A 24,270-nucleotide genomic window follows, 5' to 3' on the forward strand; every position below is an offset into this window, starting at 1 on the left:
TGGCGGATTGTTGGAATGAACTTAGCTTGATCAAGAAAACTTTATGAAAATGAACTTAGTAAGCTCGGGCCTTTAAGAAAACCCCCGTGTGTTACTGTGATGGCATGATAATAACTTTTTCTTATATGTGTATCTTTCGGCAATGTGTTCACTGAGTACCCCGTACTCAGCCCTGCATGTATTTCTAAATGTGCAGGTTGAGCAAGTGATGAACTGGTGGCTGAGTGGAGTTGGTGGTCGTCTCATCTCTTTTGTAGGATTTTCGTGGCATGTGTCTTCATACACATGACCATATGGTTACAACTCCTTCCGTTGTGTTTTTGTTGTGGTATTTTGTAGTAGATGGGTCATAGGAAAAATGATCAGTAACGAGTGACTTGTGATAAACACTCTTTTAAATTCTCATGATCTTTCGTTGTCTTGTGAACCTCTTGTACCTTATGAAGAAGTACTTGTGTGTCTTATTGTTGATTCTTCGTCCCCTTTCTATCCCCTCTTCTCAATTCCCTTCCCCGGTCACAATTTATCGAGCAAGGCTATCCTTAGCAAGGCGCGGTCGTGACACTAACAATGATATCTATGTTAGAATATGAACAAGTATTCTATGGATATAATTTTATCTTTCATGTCATACAGGTCTTCTTCCCAGTTTGTGCAGATAACCAATACTACCTTGTAGTATATTGGATGAAGAAAAACATCATTGACATCATTGATAATATAAAGCCACCTAAAGATACAGATCCGTTGAAGAATTATGGCATTGATATTGGCTTACTGGTATGCTTTTATCTATGTTATAGACATATTCTCTACATTGTGTTGAAATGCTTTGTATGTGTAGTTTAATTTAGTTATTTATATATTTTGCAGAAAGATATGTTCGAAGCATACTTCATAGAGAAGAAATTGCTAGATCTTTGAGAAAATATAAACAAGTCTTCATTCAACTTTCTGAATTTAGAATGGGCAACAACCACAAACATAAAGGACTGCAGTGTCTATTTGATAAGGCATATGGAGACCTATGTTGGGAAAAAGGGCAGTGATTGGGATATCGGCTTCTCTGCGCGTAGTCTGAAGATTATCCAAGTACTCAGGGGAAGATATTGTTGCACGATGATTGCATCAATTTACAATAACCAGAGATCGCCAATGTTACAATTAGCTCATGATTGGATGGAAGCAAACATGGACAAATTGCTTAAGCTAAACAACAAATACAAGAAGTTGTTTAGTTGTAGAAAGAGGAAGTGAACAAAAACTGATTTTAATGTTTGATTTATATGCATTCTGATTTTTGAAATTAGCAGTTATAACAAATGTTAATCAGTTCAACAAATTGTATTGAAATGTCAACAACTTGATTGAAATATCAACAACCTATAACAAAATGTCAACAGCTTGTATAAAGTGTCAACAACTTGGAAAACAAATATTATAACTAAAAAAGAAACTTAAAATTGACATAATTATATTAGTTGTTGACATGGCTAGTACGTGTAGTTGACATGACTTAAAATTGTTGTCAACATGTTTTCTATGTATTGTTGACATGGCTTGTACGTGTAGTTGACATGACTAGTATATGCCGTTGACACAATGTGCACTATAGTTGACATAATTATATTAGTTTAGTTGACACGATATGTACCGTAGTTGACATGACTGGTATGTGCCGTTGACACGATGTGCACCATAGTTGACATAATTATATTAGTTGTTGACATGGCCAGTATATATAGTTGACACGATATGTACCGTAGTTGACATGACTGGTATGTGCCGTTGACACGATGTGCACCATAGTTGACATAATTATATTAGTTGTTGACATGGCCAGTATATATAGTTGACATGATTTTTAATTGTTGACATGTGCACCTTAAAAACATGATATAGCACGAAAGCAAGGCAGAGTCCAACTTGTACTGAAATGTCAACAACTTATAACCAAATGTCAACACATAGTATAAAGGTGTACAACTCAGAAAACAAAACTTAAAATTAAAAAAACAGAATCATAAAATAGATGTCAATAGAGAGTAAAATCAGATATCAACAACTAACAAGAAAATGTCAATAATTTGTAGTCTATGTCAACAACTAAAAAACAATCATGTCTCCTTTCTGCCACAACTTCTAGCATTATGATCGGTAACTTTATGACACTTTCCACAACGCCTATGAGGTTTATTTGCTTTTTCAATTGCTTTCTCTATGCTTGACTTAATCCTGCTTTTCTTGTCACTTGCACCTCCTTTTGTACTAACCACATCTGGAGCATGTGCAGTTATTTCTTCAGGTACAACAATACCATATATGTTCATGATTGAATCATTTTTATCAATAGATGACGATCCAGCACAGTCATCTTTAAAGATTTGAGGACCAATACCCGCAAGCAAATTATCCAAAGCAATCAAATGATCTTTATTCCTAAAAGCACGCTGATATAGACCAAAGTAACGACCATGACACCTGTTAGCAATCTGTAGTTTGTCATCTTTGTTAGAACCTGCACACATATAAAATGTCAACAGCCTATATAAGATGTCAACAGCCTATATAAGATATGTCAACAGCTTAAATAACACATGCTAAAACTTAAACTGAAATATCTATAGAAAATAGTTTGCATACCTCTGTCAGACGCACTTTCATCACTCGTGAGACCATGAACTGCCTTTAGTAATTCACTTTTAAGCCAATGGTTACCAACATATTTCTCTGGAATATTGTTGACATCTTTGTTTCTGAGGATGAAGAAAAGGTGGCTGCATAGATAACCACACCTTAAAAATAGTTTACACTCACATTCATATGACTCAGTCTCTATCTCATGTGTAACTGTAAAGGTCTTCTTTCTAGCATCAGAAACTTTGAAGACCTCGATGTTCTCCAATGTGGACATGCTAATCATCCGACAACTCTTATCAGCCTCAGCAATAAATTCTTGTACCACTCTAAACATCCTATCTGTGTATACAGATGCCAATTGCTTCTCAAATGCTAAATCAGTGACATATTTTGGAGTGATTACAGAATCATAATAGTCAAGCCTTTCAGTTTGATTCCTTTGAGCATCAATGGCATTATTATACTGAAGAGTGAAGTCAGCAAAATTAAACAACGGTTTCGAGTACCTCTTAAAAAAACTGTTTTCAGATTCTGAAAAAGATGTTGTTCTCATTAAAGAACCCATAGGAACATCTCTAAAGAAGGTTGGGATCCACATATGTTTAATAGCAAACATATCCTTAAACCATTTATGATCTTCTACACCATATTTTTCAACAATACTAGTCCATAATATATCAAACTCATCCGGATCTAACAACTCTGACCAAACACAAGACTTAAACTCCTTACTAAACTTTTCTCTATCAGAAATAGATTTAGGTATCTTCTCAAACAACTTGCTCATAATATGCCACATGCACAAACGATGCCTTGTACCAGATAATACCTTCTCAATGGCAAGCCTCATTCCCCAATCTTGGTCAGTGATTATGATTCTTGGAGCAACACCCATGCATTCAACAAATACAGTGAAAAGCCATGAAAATGCATCACAATTCTCCCCGGATACGAAACCAGCTCCAAACGCAATAGGACACCCGTGATTGTCTTTCCCGGTAAATGGACCAAACACCATACGATACCTATTGAACAAATAGATCAACACAAAACATCAACACATTTTTATGATAACCAATGTCAACTATAGGTATATGCTATGTCAACTATTAAATCAGATATGATGCAAAGTACAAATGTATATCCTATGTCAACTACCATGTCAACTACTATGTCTGTCAATTACTAAGTACAATAAATAAACTACCTGTTTGTCGAATATGTAGTATCAAATGCTACAACATCTCCAAACATATGGTAATGTTTCCGAGACTCAGCATCAGACCAAAATAAGCTCACTAACTTATTATCATCAGGTGATAATTGATACTTGTAAAAAAAGCCTTCACAAATTCTCTTCTTCTCTTGCATCTGATTTAGGATCATTTGAACATCCACTTCTTTCAGTTTCTCTTTAATATCACGAGAACAATTCCTAACATCATTCAACGTACACCCAACAACATCATAACCACCGAAAAACTCCTTTAATAAGTTGAAAGTTGAGGTAGGACCGATGTTAGCTTTGGTGCAATCTTCAACAAACTTATGATGAACATCATTCAAACTTCGATTACCTTTCATAAATCGCTTATGATCTTTGTCAACCATAGCATGATTGTGTTCCTCAACGAATTGATGCACAAGGTAATACTTAACACCAAAATCAGAAAAAAAAAAAAAAAAAAAAAAAAAAAAAAAAAAACTTAAAACTAATTCTCGCTCCACATCCACACCTTTTGGTGCCACGTCTACGTCTCTTCTTTGAAGATACTTCATCATCATCTGATACATTACCATCCTCAGATACACTTACATCAACATCCAACGAATCTACTGTATGAAATCCTTGTCTATTGCAAACAACATACTGAAAAATAATAACACCACCACTAGACCTATTTCCAAATCTTCGACAATCAAAACAAGACTCCTGAGCATACATACTCCTCAAGGGAAGAAAATTTTTGACAATAAGGCCTCAACTCAGGCGTGCAAAATAACAGATCCTACAACACAGAATATTTAACAGATAACATAAATCATGTCAACAGATTTTCAAGTCATGTCAACAAAGCATAAATCACCAACATAACACAACAAAATAATGTTAATGAAACAGAATGTCAACAAAGAGCTCATAACTCATACATCTCCATTGAAAGCTCATAACTGATTAAGAAAAAAGGGTTTAACAGTGTGCACCTAAAGGTCATAACCCATACATCTCCATTGAAAGCTCAGGCTTTATGGTCATTTGCTTAGCCAATGACTAACCGATTTTTTTATGTCAAGTTAAGGACTCTCATCATGGTTATATCATATGGACTTTTACATTCAAGAAAATTCAACCAAACATTGATCCACTTAGACTAACGTTTAATTCCTAGGTCAAGAATTATTGAGCTGATTCCTCAAATAGCTTCACTTAAAGCAGAAAATTACCCATATAGTTATATCTAAAGAGGTGGTTGCACTCTTGTAAAATTCTTAGACAATTGTTATAAGTTATGTAAGCCAAAATATCAAAACATGCTTCAAATTACCAGGATCAGAATGTCCAGTTTAATTAGAATACACCAAAACAGAATATTTGGACTGAGACAGAGTTGCGTACTGGATTGAAGAAATTTGTTCAATGGTATCTTAGTCACCAAAACGTCACTCGTAATACATGAAAGAAGCAAGGGAAGACTAGGAACTATATAAAGATAACGAAGAAAGAGTAGTATAGTATCCAATTTAGGGAAAATGTTCAGAATTCTATTGCTTAGTGTTGGTAGAATTATGAGGAATATTTGACCAAGAAACCTTAACCTCATTGATAAGGCGAATTTCATGCATCGGTAATGTGCGAAAAATGTTATAATTTGCTGGGTCTAACACGTTTCCTAAGCCAGGTGTGTGAAGAAAATCGCTAGATCAAGGAAGTACTGAAGGAGATGGTCTAGCGAAGGAAAGGAACGAAGTGAGCAGGATTTACAAGGAAAATTGGCGTGACAGAGGAGTCTACAGCTGAGGGCAACAAAGTCTTATCTATACCTCGCTGGGCCCACTCAAACGCCTATATATATAGAAGAGCATGCAACGCAAAAGGGAGATAGTTTTAGTTTTTTTTTTCACTCTTCTTAGCTCACACACTTTACACACACTTGGGAATGGATCTGGGGTGGTCGTGATCGGAAGGGTACTTTCTAGAAAATCTCGTGTTTGGCAACACCGTCCGAGTGAGGGCGAAGATACAATTACCTTTAATTTCAGTTGTTTTGCTTGTTTTCACCGTCGAACTTCGCTTTTGGGAGTCGACCTTGATGTTGATGATGCTTAATTGTTTTACCGTTCGTGGATCTGCGTTTAGCGGTTAAATTTCAAGTCATTTTGCATAGATCTCTCTGCTGTTAGCTTATTTCTTCAATTGTTATGTCGATCTCTGTTTATTTTGATGTTGAGGTGTTTGATGTGGAATTTGGTGACAGATCTGTGGTTGTTTGAGTATTCGGAGTTCTTTTTTTTTTTTTTTTTTTAATTTGACGTGATGGAGAGTTTCTGCTGTTTGGAGTTCATGTCGGACGCTTGGATCCGGAGTGGATTTAGCGTCTGAGGTTGGATTCGACGTGTGGAAAGATAGTAGTTCGATAGATCTTGTTTTTTTTCTTCTTGGTTTCTATTTTACTTCATCTAGGGTATGCAGATCTGTTAAGTTCTTCGTTTATTATGCATAAATTTGATTTCAAGTCAGTAGCTCTGTTTTTATTTTGCTCATGCTGCTTTTCTTAAGAAGTTTTACGCAATTTTGGTTGTAGAAGACGATGTCACTGTCAGTCGGTACGAGAGTTAGTTATTCTGCCAACTTTTCAGTCGTACCTTGCTTTTTTTTCAGACATGGTCCCCACAGTAGGTTTATTTCCTAGGTCTAGCTGTTAGTTTAAGAATTTTTAAAAGTTCCCAAGTCAAGTTAATTTTGATTTTCCTCAACCCAAGAAAATGCGTGGCAGCAGCCAACACCAAAAACACTCTCAAATCCTTGAACATGAGTATTACGCATCCTTCTCTGTGGGATCGATCCCTACTTCCCTATACTAGGTTTAGTAAAGTGGTTGAGGGTTTTTTGAAAGAAAAAGTGCTCTGTGTGTCCGACGACCGGGATTCCTCGCGACCCACGAGTTCCTAGACCGAGTGATCCGGTGGACTTGCTGGATCTAGGGAACCTGCTATTTCCTATTTGAACACGCGTAGACCAGAGAACCTTTCACTCATCCTAAGAAGATGATTCTATACAATGTAACACCCAGATTTACACACGATGTCAACAGAATATTTAATAAGTAACATAAATCATGTCAATAGAGCATAAATCACCAACATAACCCAACAAAATAATGTTAATGAAACAGAATGTCAACAAAGAGCATAGCAACAACACAGAATATTTACCAAGTACTCCCTCCGTCCCGGCTAAGATGACACATTGCTTAGCCGGCACGGGATTTTAGGAGTTATTAGTTAAAGTGTTTAATTGGAGAGAGAGAAGGTGGGTGGAAGTATTAAAGTAGAGAGATAAAGAAAGATGAATATTTTAATAGGAGTGGGAAAAAGTGGTTGAGTGTATTAATTGGAGAGAGAAAGTTACCAAAAAAGGAAATGTGTCATCTTAGTTGGGACAGACTAAAAAGGAAAACGTGTCATCTTAAGCGGGACGGAGGGAGTAACATAAATCATGTCAACAGATTTTCAAGTCATGTCAACAGAGCATAAATCACCAACATAACACAAAACAAATCATGTTAATGAAAATCAAACCAAACTACCTCTACCATTCGTCGACGTAGACTCGGAATAAGATGAAGAATCCATCAAATAACACTTATTTGTTGATTACGAACTAAAGTCAAACCTAAAGATGAGAAAATTAAAAAAAAAGAAAAAATTGATTAGGAATAAATTTGACTGGAGATAAACAAATAAAACATACAAACAGAATCAAAGTCGGTAAAATCGACCGAAAAACTTCAAAATCAACACAGAAATCCATCGAACTGGTCGTCTGTTTTTCGAAAATTGAATCGCAAATCAGAAATCGTTGAAATCGTCTGAGTCTAATTTTGCGAATCAATTGAATCATAAATCGTTAAAATAGATCCAATCAGTGATATGATTGAATCGTTAAATTCTCACCAGAATCGCCAATATCAATGGAATATGATGAAGAACCCTAGATTAAAATGCGAAAAGACAGTTTTACCCTTTCATATTAAATTAATCTAATAATATTTATTGTGTGGCAAAATCTGGACCACTCATTTAATAAAAATGAGTGGCTGATATTGCATCTCATTTCTCAATTAGCCTATATAATCTCAATTTATCATGATCCTATGCATATAAACTGCTATCACAAATATCTTCTTGATTCATTGTAAATTTACATTATTTTTATTATACTAATATTAGTTAGGTTTCTCGTTTTCCTTTAAATATGTTAAAGAGTATTTAATTGTTTTAGGTATAACTAACCATAATAAATGGAGTACTATTTGTTAATGGAATTCCTTGAAATATGATTATGAGACTAATTATTGTAAGTCTATAACACTAATTATATTCAATTATTAAATAATTATATCTACAACTGTAAGATAAAATTTAATTGATTATAAGTAAATAAAGAGTAATATAATATCAAAATAAAATAAAAACTAAAAATACCAAACCTAAAAAGTCATTAGCTATCAGTTTTTAATTATATGAAGAGTTGAATATTCATTAAGGCATATTATGGAGTTAATTCCCAATTAATTCTAGAAGTTAGTTAAAGCAAGGTCCATATTACTTATTATATATAGATGTTATATCATGAATTATATTCAAATAACAAAGCTAAAATTTCAAAAGTACAGTAAGATTTGAATATTTTTTAGGTGTATTTATGGAGTTCATTCTCAATTAATTCTAGAATTTAAATATAGGAAGGTCTATAGTATTAACTATATTCAATTACAAAATAATTATATCTAAAATGATAAAATTAAACTTAATTAATTATAAGTAAATAAAGAGTAATACTTCATCCGTCCTACAAGAATATGTACTCTTTTATTTTTACTCTGTCCAAAAGAATATGCATTTTCTAATTTTGAAAACTCTTTCTCTTTAATGAGGGAGACTCATTCTTAACTAACAATATTTAATTACTTTTTCTTTTTACCTCTCTCTTACTTTATCAATTGTGCATTAAAATTTGTGCCCTACCAAAAATGCATATTGTTATAGAAAAGATGGAGTACCTGTTAGGATCGGTACACTGAAAAGCATATTTCGAGTATGTTGTACACTGAAAAGCATATTTCGAGTATGTTGCACAGATAGAATTGCTTGTATACAATAAACTCTATATTCCACCAACCCAAGGCGATAAGAAGTAATTTTATCGCATCGATGTTAGCTTATGCATCTACAAGATGTTTCTCAAATATTTAAATGTATAAGAAACAAACAAGTCTAATTCTTCTACATAGTAGACTGGTCATGAATGACGTTCACAGAAGGTGGCGCAGTCGGTTCTTTGTACAAGAGAAGTATAATTTAACAACCTAGATCAACTTTGGCTACCTATCGCAAAGGTTGCAATATCCGCCGTATGTTTCCTTACCTTAGGAAATAAACGACACCGGTGTGGTATAACACTAACTGATCTAACAGTTGAGATAAGTCTTTCTTGCTATTTACAAAAAGACAAGGTCTCGATGATTGTTATTTTTTAATTATTGTTGACATAACATTGAGCATATGATATTGGTTATGCACTACTTTGATTTATCAAATGGTGCGGATTTTTCGTAATACAAGATTTATGATATCTTGGGTAGTGGTGATCAATGTCTAGAGGTGCTAGTATTGTTATTGCAATGAATAATATGATGGGTGAGTCCAGTTCAATAATATCCTCAAAGGGTGTTTGAAAAAGTTTTATTATTCTGAAACCTGGTTGTTTGAATTTATTTTAGATTAATAAATAATGATTTTGAACTAGACAACTCATAAAAAAATATATTAATTAACTAAAGTTGTTAGTATGCCTTGAATTTGTATAGGATTAGGTTTCCTAATTGGGATAGGATTATGTTTCCTAGGCCCAGTCTGTCTAATGTGTGCCTATATATATGGGAGTAGAGCACATGATCTGTATCTGAAAACTGCAGTCATAATACAATTTGTTCTCCGTTTTTGCCCGTGGACGTAGCCAACACAACGTTGGTGAACCACGTAAATTCTGTGTCTATTTACGTTCTTTTGTTTCTCGATTCACAATTGCCCTATTTGTCATAACAAACTGGTATCTAGAGCCTTGGTTTTCGAACTAGGGTTTTGAATTCCGCTGCGATGGTTTTGTCTGATAAAATCGAGATGTCTGCTCTGAACGTGAAGGTTGACAAATTCACCAGGTGAAATAGTTTTGGTTTATGGCAGATCAAGATGCGATCTCTGCTGAAGCAGCAGGGTTTGTGGGAGCCGCTCAAAACAAAGAAGGCTACGGAGGATGATAAGGAGTGGACAACCCTAGACGAAAAGGCCCACTCGACCATCATATTGAGCCTGTCTGACGATGTTATCATCGAAGTTGCGGATCAGGAGACGGCTGCTGCTCTTTGGGCGAAGTTGGAGAGTCTATACATTACGAAGTCTCTAACCAACAAGTTGCTCTTGAAGCAACGTTTGTTTCGGTTACGCATGCAAGAAGGTACGCCCCTTCGGGATCATCTGGAAAATTTGAATAAAATTTTGCTAGATTTGCGTAATGTTGAAGTTAAAGTAGAAGACGAGGATGCTGCTTTAATTTTGCTTGTGTCTCTGCCTGAATCTTACGAAAATTTTGTTGAGTCTTTTATGACTGGCAAGGAAACTCTTTCATCGGAGGATGTTCGATCTTCTCTCTACATCAGAGAGGATCGTCAACAGGCAACGAGTTCAGCCACAGAAGATCCGCCATCAGGATTATCTGTTACGGGTAAAGGACAGAAGAAATTCGGACAAAAGAAACAGAACTCAAAAGGTTCAAAAGGTCCTAAAGGCCCTAAGCCAGATGACATTTGCAGATATTGTAAAGAACCAGGGCATTGGAAGGCTGATTGTCCAAGGATAAAGAAGAAATTGGGCAAGAAGGAAGATGCTAACGGTTCTGCGACTGTGGCAGAAGCTGATGACACAAATTCGGAAGAAGAATTGGCCTTGGTTGCGGATGAACAGCCACACTGTAATGATGTGTGGATTTTGGATTTTGGAGCGTCATATCATCTCTGTCCTCACAGGGAGTATTTCAACACTTATGAGCAGATATATGGAGGCAATGTTACCATGGGCAACAGTGTTGTCTGCAAGGTGGTTGGCATCGGCTCAATCAGGATTAGGACTCATGATGGGGTCTTCTGCACCTTGAACGATGTTAGGCATGTTCCACAGATGACAAAGAATCTGATATCCCTGAGTACATTTGATAGTAAGGGGTTCAGTTTCAAATGTGAAGGTGGAGTAATGCGTATTTTGAAAGGTTCGAAGGTGGTTCTGACAGCTTTGAAACGGGGTACCTTGTATGTTCTGAGAGGTTCCATCATAGCAAATTTTGTTGATATTGCATCATCCGAGGTTGCAACCAAGGATATGACCAAGCTGTGGCATATGAGGCTCGGTCATATGGGAGAACGTGGCATGAGAATCATGTCGAATCGTGATTTTCTTTCGGGCCATAAGGTGCAGAAACTTGATTTTTGCGAACACTGTGTGTTGAGGAAGCTTCATCGCAGCAAGTTTCCAAAGAAGGGTGTTCATCGAACGAAGGGGACACTTGACTACATTCATATGGATTGTTAGGGTCCCTCACGTGTTGAGTCTATTGGAAGACACAAGTATTTTGTGTCGATGATTGATGACTACTCGAGAATGACTTGGGTGTTTATGATGAAGCATAAAGGTGAGGCATTCAAGAAGTTCAAAGAGTGGAAGACTCTAATTGAAAACCAGACTGGGAAGAAGATCAAGCGATTGAGAACAGATAACGGTCTGGAATTTTATTCGTCTGAGTTCGATGAGTTTTGTAGGAGTGAAGGGATCATTCGCCATCACACCGTTAGACATACACCACAGCAGAATGGTGTGGCAGAACGCATGAATCAGACGTTGTTGGAGAGAGCAAGATGCATGCTCTTCCAAGCCGGTTTGACTAGGAAGTTTTGGGCAGAGGCAGTAAACACGGCTTGTTATCTGATCAACCGTGGACCTCACACTGGCATTGACTGCAAGACACCGTACGAGGTATGGTCTGATTCACCTGCAGATTACTCTATGTTGAGAGTTTTTGGGAGTACTGTTTACTATCATGTGAGTGAAGGTAAATTGGAGCCAAGAGCTAAGAAGGGAGTATTTGTTGGTTATGGAGATGGAGTTAAGGGGTACAGAATTTGGTCATCTTCAGAGGGTAGAATTATTCTCAGTCGGAATGTGGTATTTGATGAAAATTCTATGCTTAACTCTACTGTGAAGTCTATTGCTACAGAGGATTTGGATGGTGTTGATGAACAGGTGGAGCTGCAAGTCACTCACGATGTGAGTGAATCACAACTCCAAGGTGGAGAAGATCAACACACTACTGCTGAAGCCGCCGATACTTCTAGTTCGGATGTTCATCCACAAGCTCGTCAGAGAAGCATTGCTATTGACAGAGCTAGGAGGACAAATGTGAAGCCTCCGTTGAGGTATGGTTTTGAGGATATGATGGCATATGCATTGCAGGTTGCCAATGAGGTCGAAGATGAGCCTTCGGCAGATGAACCACCTACCTACAAGGAAGCTGTTTCGGGCAGTGAGCGTGCCAAGTGGCTCGCTGCAATGGAAGAAGAGATAGAATCACTTTTGAAGAACCTGACTTGGGAATTGGTTCCACGGCCTAAGGGGAGAAAGATTGTCACTTGCAAATGGATTTTCAAGAAGAAGGAAGGCACTACACCAGATGAGGGCATTAGATACAAGGCTCGTCTAGTTGCAAGAGGGTTCACGCAAAAGGAGGGGGTTGACTATAATGAGATATTCTCACCAGTGGTCAGACACACTTCCATCAGAGTGTTACTTGCGATAGTTGCACATTATGATTTGGAGCTTGAGCAACTAGATGTGAAGACGGCTTTCCTACACGGATTGCTTGAGGAGGATATCTACATGACTCAGCCAGAGGGATTTGTGGTTCCGGGCAAGGAGGATTATGTGTGCAAGTTGAAGAAGTCCTTGTATGGACTAAAGCAGTCTCCGAGGCAGTGGTATAAGAGGTTTGACAGTTACATGATCAAGCTGGGATTCAGCAGGAGTCCGTATGATTGTTGTGTCTATCACAACAAAGTTGATGATGGTTCTATGGTCTATCTTGTTCTATATGTGGATGATATGCTCATAGCTGCGAAGTCGAAGTCTGAAGTACAGAAGTTGAAAGCTCAGCTTAGTGCTGAGTTTGATATGAAGGATTTGGGTGTTGCGAAGAAAATTCTGGGCATGGAGATTTCTAGAGATAGAGAAAAGAAAAAGCTTTCTCTGTCACAGAAGAGCTACATTGAGAAGATTTTGTCAAGATTTGGCATGTCTGCATCTAAGGCTATTGATACTCCAAGTGCCACAAACATTCATTTGTCATCTGATCTTGCACCGAAATCCGAAGTTGAGGAGGAGTACATGTCTCGAGTCCCGTACTCTAATGCAGTAGGGAGTTTGATGTACGCCATGGTCTGTACTAGGCCAGATATAGCGCATGTTGTCAGCGTTGTTAGCAGGTTCATGGGAAATCCTGGAAAGGAGCACTGGCAGGCTGTGAAGAGGATCTTTCGTTACTTGAGAGGTACGTCTGATGTTGGTCTCATTTATGGAGGTGATACTCACTGTTTAGTGACTGGTTATTCTGATTCTGACTACGCTGGAGATGTCGATAGTAGAAGATCTATGACCGGTTATGTTTTCACTCTTAGTGGTTCTGTTGTTAGTTGGAAAGCAACTTTGCAGGCTGCAGTTACTTTGTCTACTACTGAAGCAGAGTATATGGCGTTGACAGAAGCTGCTAAAGAGGGAATATGGTTGCAAGGGCTAGTTGGTGATCTTGGTTTACATCAAGATCAAGCTGTTGTGTTCTGTGACAGTCAGAGCGCTATTTGTTTAGCCAAGGATCAAGTCCATCATGAGAGGACTAAGCATATTGATGTGAGGTATCATTTTCTAAGAGATGAGAAGAGAATTGAGGTGAAGAAAGTAGGTACTGCTGATAATCCTGCTGATATGTTCACCAAGTCGGTCCCGCAGAGCAAGTTCCAACATTGTTTGGACTTGCTTAATGTCATGAGCTGTTAGTTGCCCGTGGAGGGAAAATCTGAGGCAAGAATGGAGAAGTTTGTTCGTCTGGTGTTATGATGATGCGTCTGCAAGGGAGAATTCAAGTCAAGGTGGAGATTTGTTAGTATGTCTTGAATTTGTATAGGATTAGGTTTCCTAATTGGGATGGGATTATGTTTCCTAGGCCCAGTGTGTCTAATGTGTGTCTATATATATGGGAGTAGAGCACATGATATGTATCTGAAAACTGTAGTCATAATACAATTTGTTCTCCGTTTTTGCCCGTGGACGTAGCCAACACAACGTTGGTGAACCACATAAATTCTGTGTCTATTTACGTTCTTTTGTTTCTCGATTCACAATTGTCCTATTTTTCATAACAAAAGTCAAATAGAAACTTAAATTAATTAATTGATATTTATATCTTAAACACGAGAAATAATAAACTAAAGCGGTAAAGCCCGGATTACTCGTAATTTAGGATTTCACGGGCCGTCAATATTATTTTACTCTAGTGGCTGATAATAATATTATGTTAGACTTGCATTAAATTGGCCTCAATTTAATTAGTAAAATTCCAACAGATTTGGCCAAATTCCAACCTTCAGGGATCACTAATCTGACCCATCATAATTGTATATAAAGAAGATTAGACAGAGGACAAATTAAAAAAATTACTTCAATCATTTTAATCGTTTCTCTCTCAGATTGAATGAGTTTTTCAGTTCTCTCCAGAACTGATTTTTTTGTCTTCTTCTCTAATCAAGTCCTTTTGATTCTGACAAGTTTTGCCCACCAAAAGGTCATAATTTGAGTTCGGGATACAGATTAGAAGATTCGTGGTCGAGTACGAAGATCTTCAAGTGGAGAAGGCGCAAGCAATTGTCGATTCTTTGGAGAATTTGTTCAGTAATTCTAAACCATAGGAATTCATGAATTAGGATTTCGATTCCATATTTGTGAATTATATGTGTTCTAGCATACTATTGATTGTTTAACATGTGGTTAATTAATTCCATAATCAGTCAAATAGATTTGTAGATCTTATTTATTTGTTTATGCATGCCGCTATGGACAAGTCACCAAACCCCAACAATAGTATAATAAAATTGAAAAAAAACTAAAAGCAAACCTAAAAATTCATTAGCTAACTGTTTTTAATTCTTAATACACCCTCTCCAATTAAATTACATTTCCTTCATTAGAAGGTATTTGAGTTGTACTATTTCTTTCGGACATGTGATAAGTAATTGAGTCATTTAATTTATGGCAAAATATTTTACTAAGTATTATCTTTTTTAGTATTATCTTTTTTAGTACTTTACTCTCTCTTTATCCCTTATACTTTATTATAGTATTTGGTAATCATTTATTAAAAAAATTAGTTTGTTAACAAAACTATTATAATAAATACTTACTCCCTCCGTCCCACAAAAGATGTCACACTTGTGGGACGACACGGGATTTTAGGAGGTTTTATTTTGTGTGTTAAATGGAGAGAGAAAATATAATTTTTATATTCATGTGAGAGAGAACTTTTTCCAAAAAGGGAAATGTGACATCTTTTATGGGACAAACTAAAAAGGAAAGTGTGACATCTTTTGTGGGACGGAGGGAGTACAATTTATGCTTTTACAATCTGTACTCATATAATATAGTATTATTTTATAAATATTATTGTTATTATTTTTTATTTTAATTATATGTATAATATTTAAAATAAATTCATGTTAACAAACCATACTAATCAATAATTTTGTTCCTTCTAGGTTGTACAAAATAGTTGAGTCACTATAATAAATATTTATTATTACTATAATTTAGACTTTAAAGGTATATTTTATTTATTTTATTAGTTTGTAAATCAAATTTATTGTGGTATATTTAAATTGTTGTAATGAATATTTATAGATATAATTATTTGTATAGTAAAATTATTAATCATATTTTTAATACATTTCCTTTTTGTTAAAAGTGCATATAATGATATTAATTTCTTAATTCTATTTAATTATATTGAATTTTTATTCAATAAATGAAAATTATATGACATGTGCATAGCACCTTTCTTAATTCTATTTAATTATTTTGAATTTGTATTCAATAAATGAAAATTATATGACATATGCATAGCACGGGTGATAATACTAGTTATAATAAAAAATATGAGGGAGACGAGCCAAAAATAAGAAAAAATAGAAATGGTTAAATTTTCCTTTGACACTACAAATAAGTACTCCCTCTGACCCTAAAAATTTATCACTTATTTTCATTTTCGTTCGTCTCCAGAAATTTGTCACTTTTGACTTTTATCATTTTTTATGGTTGATTCTTGATCATACATACCACAAACTCATTTCCACTCATTTGTCTATAATAATGTGTCACCATTTGATTTGGCATAAGAGCATCCGCAGCGGTCGTCCTTGCCGACGGACGTCGTCCATGCCAGCGGCAAGGCGACCGCTGCTCGCCGCTGCACGTTGTTCGTCCGTGCCAGAAGCAGGGCGGTGCTCTTAAATAAGAGCACGTTTGTGCCGCTGAGCAGGCTGGCATGGCGGGCTGCGATTGGCCAACGGTTTAACCGTTGGCATTTTCGTTTTTTTTAATAAATTCGAAATTTAATATAAAAAAATGTTTTTAAATAAATAAAAAATATTTTTCCACTTCCCAATAAATTATATCCGTTTTCTACACACTTTTAATTTATTTTTTAATTTTTTTTTCCCAAAAATTCACATTTTCATCTATATATACACCCACTTCAACACAAAAAAATTCCCACCCCACTACACAATTCTCATCTATTCTCTCGTCTAAATTCTCTCATCAATTCTCAATCTTTCACTCTTACAAAAACAATGTCTGGCTCCGGCGATCACCCCTTCGACTCCCGCAGTTGGAAAAACGAATGGTTTGGCTCACAACCATTCCCTAGTCCGAAAACGCAAGTCACGGCCCCTCCTCAAACCCAAGGTTCTCAAGTTCCGGGTGGCTACCGGCCTTACCCGGTGGACGACCAAGATGCCTCCGATGGGCGATACGGGTGGGCACCCGAATCCAGCTCGGGAGGGAGTGGAAGCTCTACTCCTACTCCTCCTACTCGTGGTACCCACACTCCGTACACTCCGGCAGAGATGAGTCAGTTATTCAAAGCCTACTTGGAGGTCTCCGAAGATCCGGAGATTGGCACGAACCAAAGCGGGGAAAAGTTTTGGTTCCGCGTCACTCGTATGTACAATGAAATTCGGCCGGGGGGAACCATCATCGCAATGATCATATGGTGCGCAATTCCATCTTCAGAGCCAACGAAGCAATCAGTAAGTTCCAGGGGTATTATCTCCAGGAAGAGCGGTCGGTGGGGAGCGGCAAAAGCGAGCTTGACATAATCAGTGCCGCTTTGGCGACCTACCAATCCATGACTTTGAAACTGTCCAAGTACCTCAGTTGTTGGCAGGAGGTGCGCCATCATGAGAAGTATAGGAGTGTCATACTAGCATCCTCCTCCAGCTCCTCCAACAAACGGTCGAGGTCGGTAGCCCTATCCGACGGCGCCTTCGATGAGGTGGCTACCCAGCTTGCCGGAACTAACTACTGGGGATTGGTGCCCCTTGCACAGCGGAAGACATGCATAAACAAATAAATCAGCTCTACATATCTATTTGACCGATTATGAGATTAATTATCTACATGTTAAAAAAACAAATTGCATTCAAGAACACAAATAATTCATGTAAAAGGAATTAAAACCCTAATTCATGAATTTCCTACGGTTTAGAATTACCGATCTGATTCTCCAAAGAATCGTGATTGCTTGCACCTTCTCCACGTGATGATCTTCGTACTCAACCACGAACCTTCTAATCTGTATCCCGAACTCAGATTATGACCTTTGGGTGGGCAAAGCTTGTCAGAATCAAAAAGGGCTTGATTAGAAAGAAGACAGATTTTCTGTTCCGGAGAGAACTGAAAATCACGTTCACTCCAGAGAGGGGAGAACGAAATTTATGTATTAAATCACATTAAATCCCCTTTCTAATCTCCTTTTATATTGAGTTATGATGGGTTAGATTAGGGATCCATGGAGGTTGGACTTGGGCAAACCTGTTGGACTTTTACTAATTAAATTGAGCCCCAATTTAATAGAAGTCCAAACAGAATATTATTATCATCCACTATAGTAAAATAATATTGACTGCCCGTCCAATCCCAAATTACGAGTAATCCGGGTTTTACCTCTTTAATTTATTATTTCTCGTGTTAAAGATATAAATATCCATTAATCAATTTAAGTCTGCCATTTGACTTTACTTAAATAATATCTTTTTCCAAGAGTTGTCTAATCTTTATTTATTATTCTGGAATAAATTCCAACCGGCCGGGTTTCTGAATAATAAAACCTTTTTTCGAACACCTCTTGAGGATATTATCAAATTGGACTCTCCCAGCACACGATTCATTGCAATAACAATACTAGCACCTCTAGACATTGATCACCACTACCCAAGATATCAGGATTCTTGGATTACGAAAAATCTGCACCATTTGATCAATCAAAGTAGTGCATAATCAATATCGTATGTTCAATGTTATGTCAACAATGATTAAGAAATAACAATCACCAAGACCTCGTCTTTCGATAAATAGCAAGAAAGACTTATCTCAACTATTAGATCCTTCAGTGCTATACCACACCAGTGTCGTTTATTTCCTAAGGTAAGGAAACATGCGGATTGACACTGCAACCTTTCACGATAGGTAGCCAAAGCCTATCTAGGTTGTGAAATTCTATTTCTCTTCTACAAAGAACCGACTGCGTCACCTTCTGTGAACGTCGTTCACGACCAGTCTATTATGTAGAAGAATTAGACTTATTTGCTTCTTATACATTTAAATGTTTGAGAAACATCTTATAAATGCACAAGCAAACATCAATGCGATAAAATTACTTCTTCTCGCCTTAGGTTAAAAATGGATTGTAGATACAAATTACAAGCAATTCTATCCGTGCAATATGCTCGAAATATGCTTTTCAGTATACCAATTCTAACACTAACTTGGGTAGCCCCGACGCTGGCCCGAGCAGTTTCCGCTGGCCGCAAGGAAGAAAGAAGGCGACGGCCAACCGCCATCGCGCCCCAACTCCATCCGCCCCCGATCCCGATCCCGCTCCCGCTCCCTTTGTGCCACCTCAACCCCGGACCAACTCGTTGTGGACGCTCTTGGGTCAAGTCAATATGGCCGATAGGTCTAACATGACTCCCGACCAACTTGCAACACATGTGGCAACGATACGGGGTCTCCGAAGAACATTGGGGATAGAGGACTAGTCTTCCACGCGGGTATTTTTTAGTCATTAATTATGTAATTTTTAATTTGTAGGATTTTAATTATGTATTTTTTTATTTTCTAGGATTTTTATTATGTATTTTGATTTTTTAGGATCTTAATTATGTAATTTTTATTTTTTAGGATTTAATTATGTAATTTTTATATTTTAATGTATTTTTATATTATAGAAATGGTTTTAGTAATTGAAGTATTTAAATTGAATAATAAAATGGTGGGACCCTTGAGCTTGTCCTTGCGGAAGAGTATGGATGTGGGTGTTGTGCTCTTGCCTAAGGACATGGAGTAAAAGTGAGTCCGGGTCCACTTCCGTACTCTTAAAATAAGGCACGAATGGGGAGCTCTAAGTTTTAAAAAATGTACTCCCTTCAGTGATTAAATGTCTCATATCTAATCAACACATCTCTTAAGAAATTGTTTGACTTTATAAATTAAAGTGGAATGTGTGACATACTTTTATATATTAATTTAATCATATAGTGTGAGTGAAATGTAGGATCCACTTATCAAATATAGTAAAAATGAAATGTGACATTCATTGGCAGATAGACAACAAAAGAAAAATAGGACACTTAGTGACAGACAGGCAATAATAGAAAGTGTGTTGAAAAAGTTAGTGACATATGAAACCTACCTTTATACTACCTTCGTACCACAATAGGATTACACATTCGACTCAACACAGATTTTAAGAAATTTAAACAAAAGTGAGTTGAAAAAGTTAGTGAAGTAAGTGTCTCACTTTTATTTATTAGTTTCATAATGAATGTGTGTGGAATGAGTTAGTGAAATGTCAGATCTACTTATCATTCATAGTAAAAGTAAAAGTGGATTTTTATTGTGGGACGAACTAATATGCAAAAATGGATTTTTATTGTGGGACGGAGGTAGTATTAAAATGTGATTGTGAATGAGTTAGTGCAATGTGGGGTTATGGTCCAGTACAAAAAATGGTACTACCTCCGTCCCCCAAATTTTGACACAGTTTACCATTTCGATCTGTCCCTGAAAGTTTAACACACTTCACTTTTTACCATTTTTGATAGTGGACCACATATTCCACTAACTCATTCCTACTCACATTTTATTATAAAACTAATACTTTAAAAGTAGGACCCACATCCCACCAACTTTTTCAACACACTTTCCATTACATTTCTTAAAACTCGTATCGGGTCAAACCGTGTCAAAATTTGAGGGACGGAGGTAGTAATAGTGAAAGACGATAAATTTTTAGAGAAAAACGAAAATGAAAATAATAACAAAATTTTAGAGACATTGGAAGTATAAAAGAGAATAATATTAAAAATTAAAAGAGTATACAATTCAATTAAAACTTTAGTTTATATACATCTCGCAATTTATTTTTATAAACTATCACAAATATGCATCACGGAATCATGGTTCATTCTGAATTTACATTATTTTTATCATACTATTGGTTAGGTTCCTCGTTTCCCGTTAAACAAGTTGAGAGCATTTAATCGTTTACGTGTAACTAACTATTATAAATGGAGTATTTGCAGAGGTGAAAACAGAAAATCATGAGCAAACATAGGCGATGAAGATGATAACAGGAGTAGAACCATCACCCGCCCACTCATGATGAGGCTCAAATTCTTCATCGGCTCATTCCTCTTCAACCGCTTCATCCGCTCCGACGGAACCATCAACCGCCGCCTCCTCAGCCTCATGGACCCCAAAATCCCGGCCTCCCCCTCCGCCTCCCCTGTCTCCTTCTCCGACATCTCCGTCGACCCCTCCCGCGACCTCTGGTTCCGCCTCTTCGTCCCCTCCTCCCACTCCCAAAAACTCCCCCTCCTTGTCTACTTCCACGGCGGCGGCTTCTCCTTCTTCTCCCCCGACTGCAAGCCCTGCCACGACCTCTGCCTCTCCCTCGCCGCCGCCGCCTCCGTCAACTACCGCCTCGCCCCCGAGCACAGGTGCCCCTCCCAGTACCACGACGCCTTCGACGCCCTCCGCTTCATCAACGATGAAGGCCTGCCGCCGAGCATCGATTTGCAGCGCTGCTTTCTGGCGGGAGACAGCGCCGGCGGGAATATAGCGCACCACGTGGCGGTCAGGGCGGGGAGTGAGAGCGAAAGGCACGTGCTTGATAAGGTGAGGCTCGCTGGGGTGGTGGCGGTGCAGCCGTTTTTCGGAGGGGAGGAGCGGACGGAGTCGGAGGTGAGGCTGGCGAATGGGGGCCGACCGGGACCATGCTGCGGCGAATGTTCTTGGCGGTGAGGGTGATTTGGAGAGCGTTGGTGGTGGTGGGAGGGGATGATTTGTTGCAAGATCGCCAGAGAAGTTATGCTCAGTGGCTTACCAAGTGTGGGAAGCAAGTGGAGTTGGTTGAGTATCCAAATGCCTTTCATAGTTTCTATGCTTTTCAAGAATTGCCTGAGTTTCAATTTCTTATTCGTGATGTTAGGGCCTTTGTTAGCACTCCTCATTAAGGAACTAGTGCATTGCTTTTGATTGTGCAATAACAACAAAAATTTCATTTGATTGCTGATTGTACAATAACAACAAATAAAGGTATATTATTGTTCTAGGACTGAGTAACAAGAGACTTGCCCAGGATAATGTCATCAGTTGTGAAATCAGCTGCTTTCCTGAATGTCCCTCTGCCAAAGTCTAGGTTGTAAGAGTCTGTAAGGCCTGCCACGAGATCAAACTCCGGCATCCATCCCAGTAAGCTCTTTGCCTTGTCAATCGAGGCGAAGAAATGCTGCATTCAAGCACAACATCTAAGCAATCTTTGCAATGCAAAAAATACTATAAATAGGTCTGTGTTGCTCGTTCCAGTACCTGGTCACGGAAAGGGAACGCCTTCTTCTTGCCAAAATCGTACTCTTTGGGGTTGTAATGAACAATCTCGGGCTCAGGGAAGCCACCGGCCTGTCAATTTTATGTGTTTAGTAAGCTATTATAAGCTGTGAGGATTTACCTTTTTTCTGGAAGTGCATTTTGTGAGGATTTACCTTAGCACATGCTCTTGCTAGACCATCAAAGGTGACATATTTATCTCCAGAGATGTTGAACACTTCCTTGCTTGCTTTCGGATTGCCAAGCACCTTGATGAAGGCCGTGGCGAGGTCCTGTAAGTTTGGATACAAGAGAATGAAGTTGTGTCTTGAGTAGTAGTGGCAAGATTATAGGGAAGTGAAGATGGTGTTTTGAGTGAGATACCTTGACATGACCAAGCTGTGTGATCTGTATGCCTGAGTTGGGGACGGGGATGGGCCGGCCTTCTTTCAGCCGGTGGAAGAACCATTCCTCAACAGGGTTGTAGTTCAGTGGCCCGTAGATGTAGACTGGCCTTATAGAAGTCCAGTTCACATCTCTTGATGCTAGCAAGCTCTCTGTCTCGAGCTTGCCCTTGTGTCTGCTCTTCGGATCAACTGCATCGACCTTCAACGAAGCGTGAAGATCAGATGCCGATATATGTATGCAAGTGATTTTGATTCTAAACAAGATAAATTCTGACCTCATAATGTGGAGGGTAATCAGTTTTGAGGTAAACTCCTGCTGAAGAGCAGTAAATATACCTGTAAACACACACACACATATCTCAGAAAAAGAAAGCAATAGAATTGTATAATACAATCCAAGAATTAAAGATCCTAACTGTTCAAGATTTGGAAGAGCATCGAGTATAGGTTCAACTTCAACTGCTTCACGCCCTATTCCACAATGCCATGAAATGTGAGGGAGACTTTTTTACAACACAAAATGAAACAAGTTAAGAGAGATATTGATCGACACACACCATTGATATCATATACAACATCAAATCCTTCTGCAGCAAGACTGGTCTTGACAAAATCAAAATCTTGTCTGTCTCCCTTCAAGTGTAAGATCTACACGTACCACAAAAATTGAAGAATCGTGTACTATCCGGTGCATTCGTATCAGGTAGAAGTTAGCATACCTTGGAGGAGAAATCAGAGAATTCAGCGTCAGATTCACCAGGCAATTGTTGAGCAATTGGAGCTTTCCCTCTAGTGAAAAGTGTGACCTGCCATTCGGTGTTTCAGGTTTTCAAAGGCAAGGAACAACATCAACACAGAATCAGAAGCAGGGGAGAATGAGTGAACCTGGTGGCCTTCTTTGACGAGGAGTCTGGACAAGAATATGCCGATGAATCGAGTGCCTCCCATTATAAGGATTTTCTTGGCACTCGATGCACTAATACGTAATGCTCCTTTCGGCTGCCATACTTTCCTCCTCAACTGCACCAAAATCTTGATTAGATTGCATACTAAAAAGGATTTGCAGCTTTCGTGGAGGATCATTATTCTTTTTTACTTGCATTGAGTTGAGGCATCATTTGCTCCAAAAGCCAAGATGGTTTTCAAGAACAAGATTGTAATAGTAGCTTATAAGTAAAGAAGAGAGACATGGGAATTTCAAACCGTAACAAAGTGTATTTTGCTGACATTTGTGTTGTGGGAATACCTGGACTGAGGAAGTAAGTCTGGCGCCGTTGAAGTCAGAGAGAGAAGATGAGAGGACGGTGGAAGACGGTTGTCTGTGTTGCACCACCACCAGACTTGCCATATTGAATATCAACCACCACCACCGTGATCAGTTAGTTCGTTGAGAGGAAAACTGAAATGGGACATAAACATTTTATGGGGTTATCATTTGCGAGTGTGTGATTCTTACAATAGGGATAAGACAAGGCCACACTCTCACCACAACCTTCATTATATCCATATTTTCCTCATACATCAAAACCTCTACGCTGGGTTGCTAATGTGTTTAGACAATTTTGTCCCTAAACTTTAATTTCATCAAAACATTGAATAAATATTTTTTCTGTTCTGAAAATATACCATGTTATGCTTGTGGTGGGATATACTACGAAATACTATGAAATTTAGACGAATACCTTAGCCTAATTCCACAAATATC

At 37.8% G+C, this 24,270-nt stretch overlaps 2 protein-coding genes and 1 pseudogene across 2 annotated transcripts; 1 reads left to right on the forward strand and 2 right to left on the reverse strand.

Moving 5' to 3' along the window:
• Positions 1-2,117: 2,117 nt before the first annotated feature.
• Positions 2,118-4,251, reverse strand: LOC125194823 (protein FAR1-RELATED SEQUENCE 5-like). The gene is made up of 3 exons (XM_048093041.1): positions 3,848-4,251; positions 2,644-3,665; positions 2,118-2,518 (listed from the first exon to the last, which is right to left on the reverse strand). Exons 1-3 carry the CDS (start codon positions 4,249-4,251, stop codon positions 2,118-2,120), a joined length of 1,827 nt encoding a protein of 608 aa, XP_047948998.1.
• Positions 4,252-20,746: 16,495 nt separating this feature from the next.
• LOC125194457 lies at positions 20,747-21,858 on the forward strand (annotated as a pseudogene).
• Positions 21,837-23,971, reverse strand: LOC125194456 (chloroplast stem-loop binding protein of 41 kDa b, chloroplastic-like). The gene is made up of 10 exons (XM_048092682.1): positions 23,812-23,971; positions 23,451-23,585; positions 23,285-23,371; positions 23,123-23,213; positions 22,982-23,036; positions 22,841-22,901; positions 22,543-22,764; positions 22,335-22,451; positions 22,162-22,251; positions 21,837-22,081 (listed from the first exon to the last, which is right to left on the reverse strand). Exons 1-10 carry the CDS (start codon positions 23,911-23,913, stop codon positions 21,902-21,904), a joined length of 1,140 nt encoding a protein of 379 aa, XP_047948639.1. The 5' UTR covers positions 23,914-23,971; the 3' UTR covers positions 21,837-21,901.
• Positions 23,972-24,270: the final 299 nt, after the last annotated feature.

The sequence above is a fragment of the Salvia hispanica genome, chromosome 6 (assembly GCF_023119035.1).
Source record: "Salvia hispanica cultivar TCC Black 2014 chromosome 6, UniMelb_Shisp_WGS_1.0, whole genome shotgun sequence".
Taxonomy (NCBI): Eukaryota; Viridiplantae; Streptophyta; class Magnoliopsida; order Lamiales; family Lamiaceae; genus Salvia; species Salvia hispanica.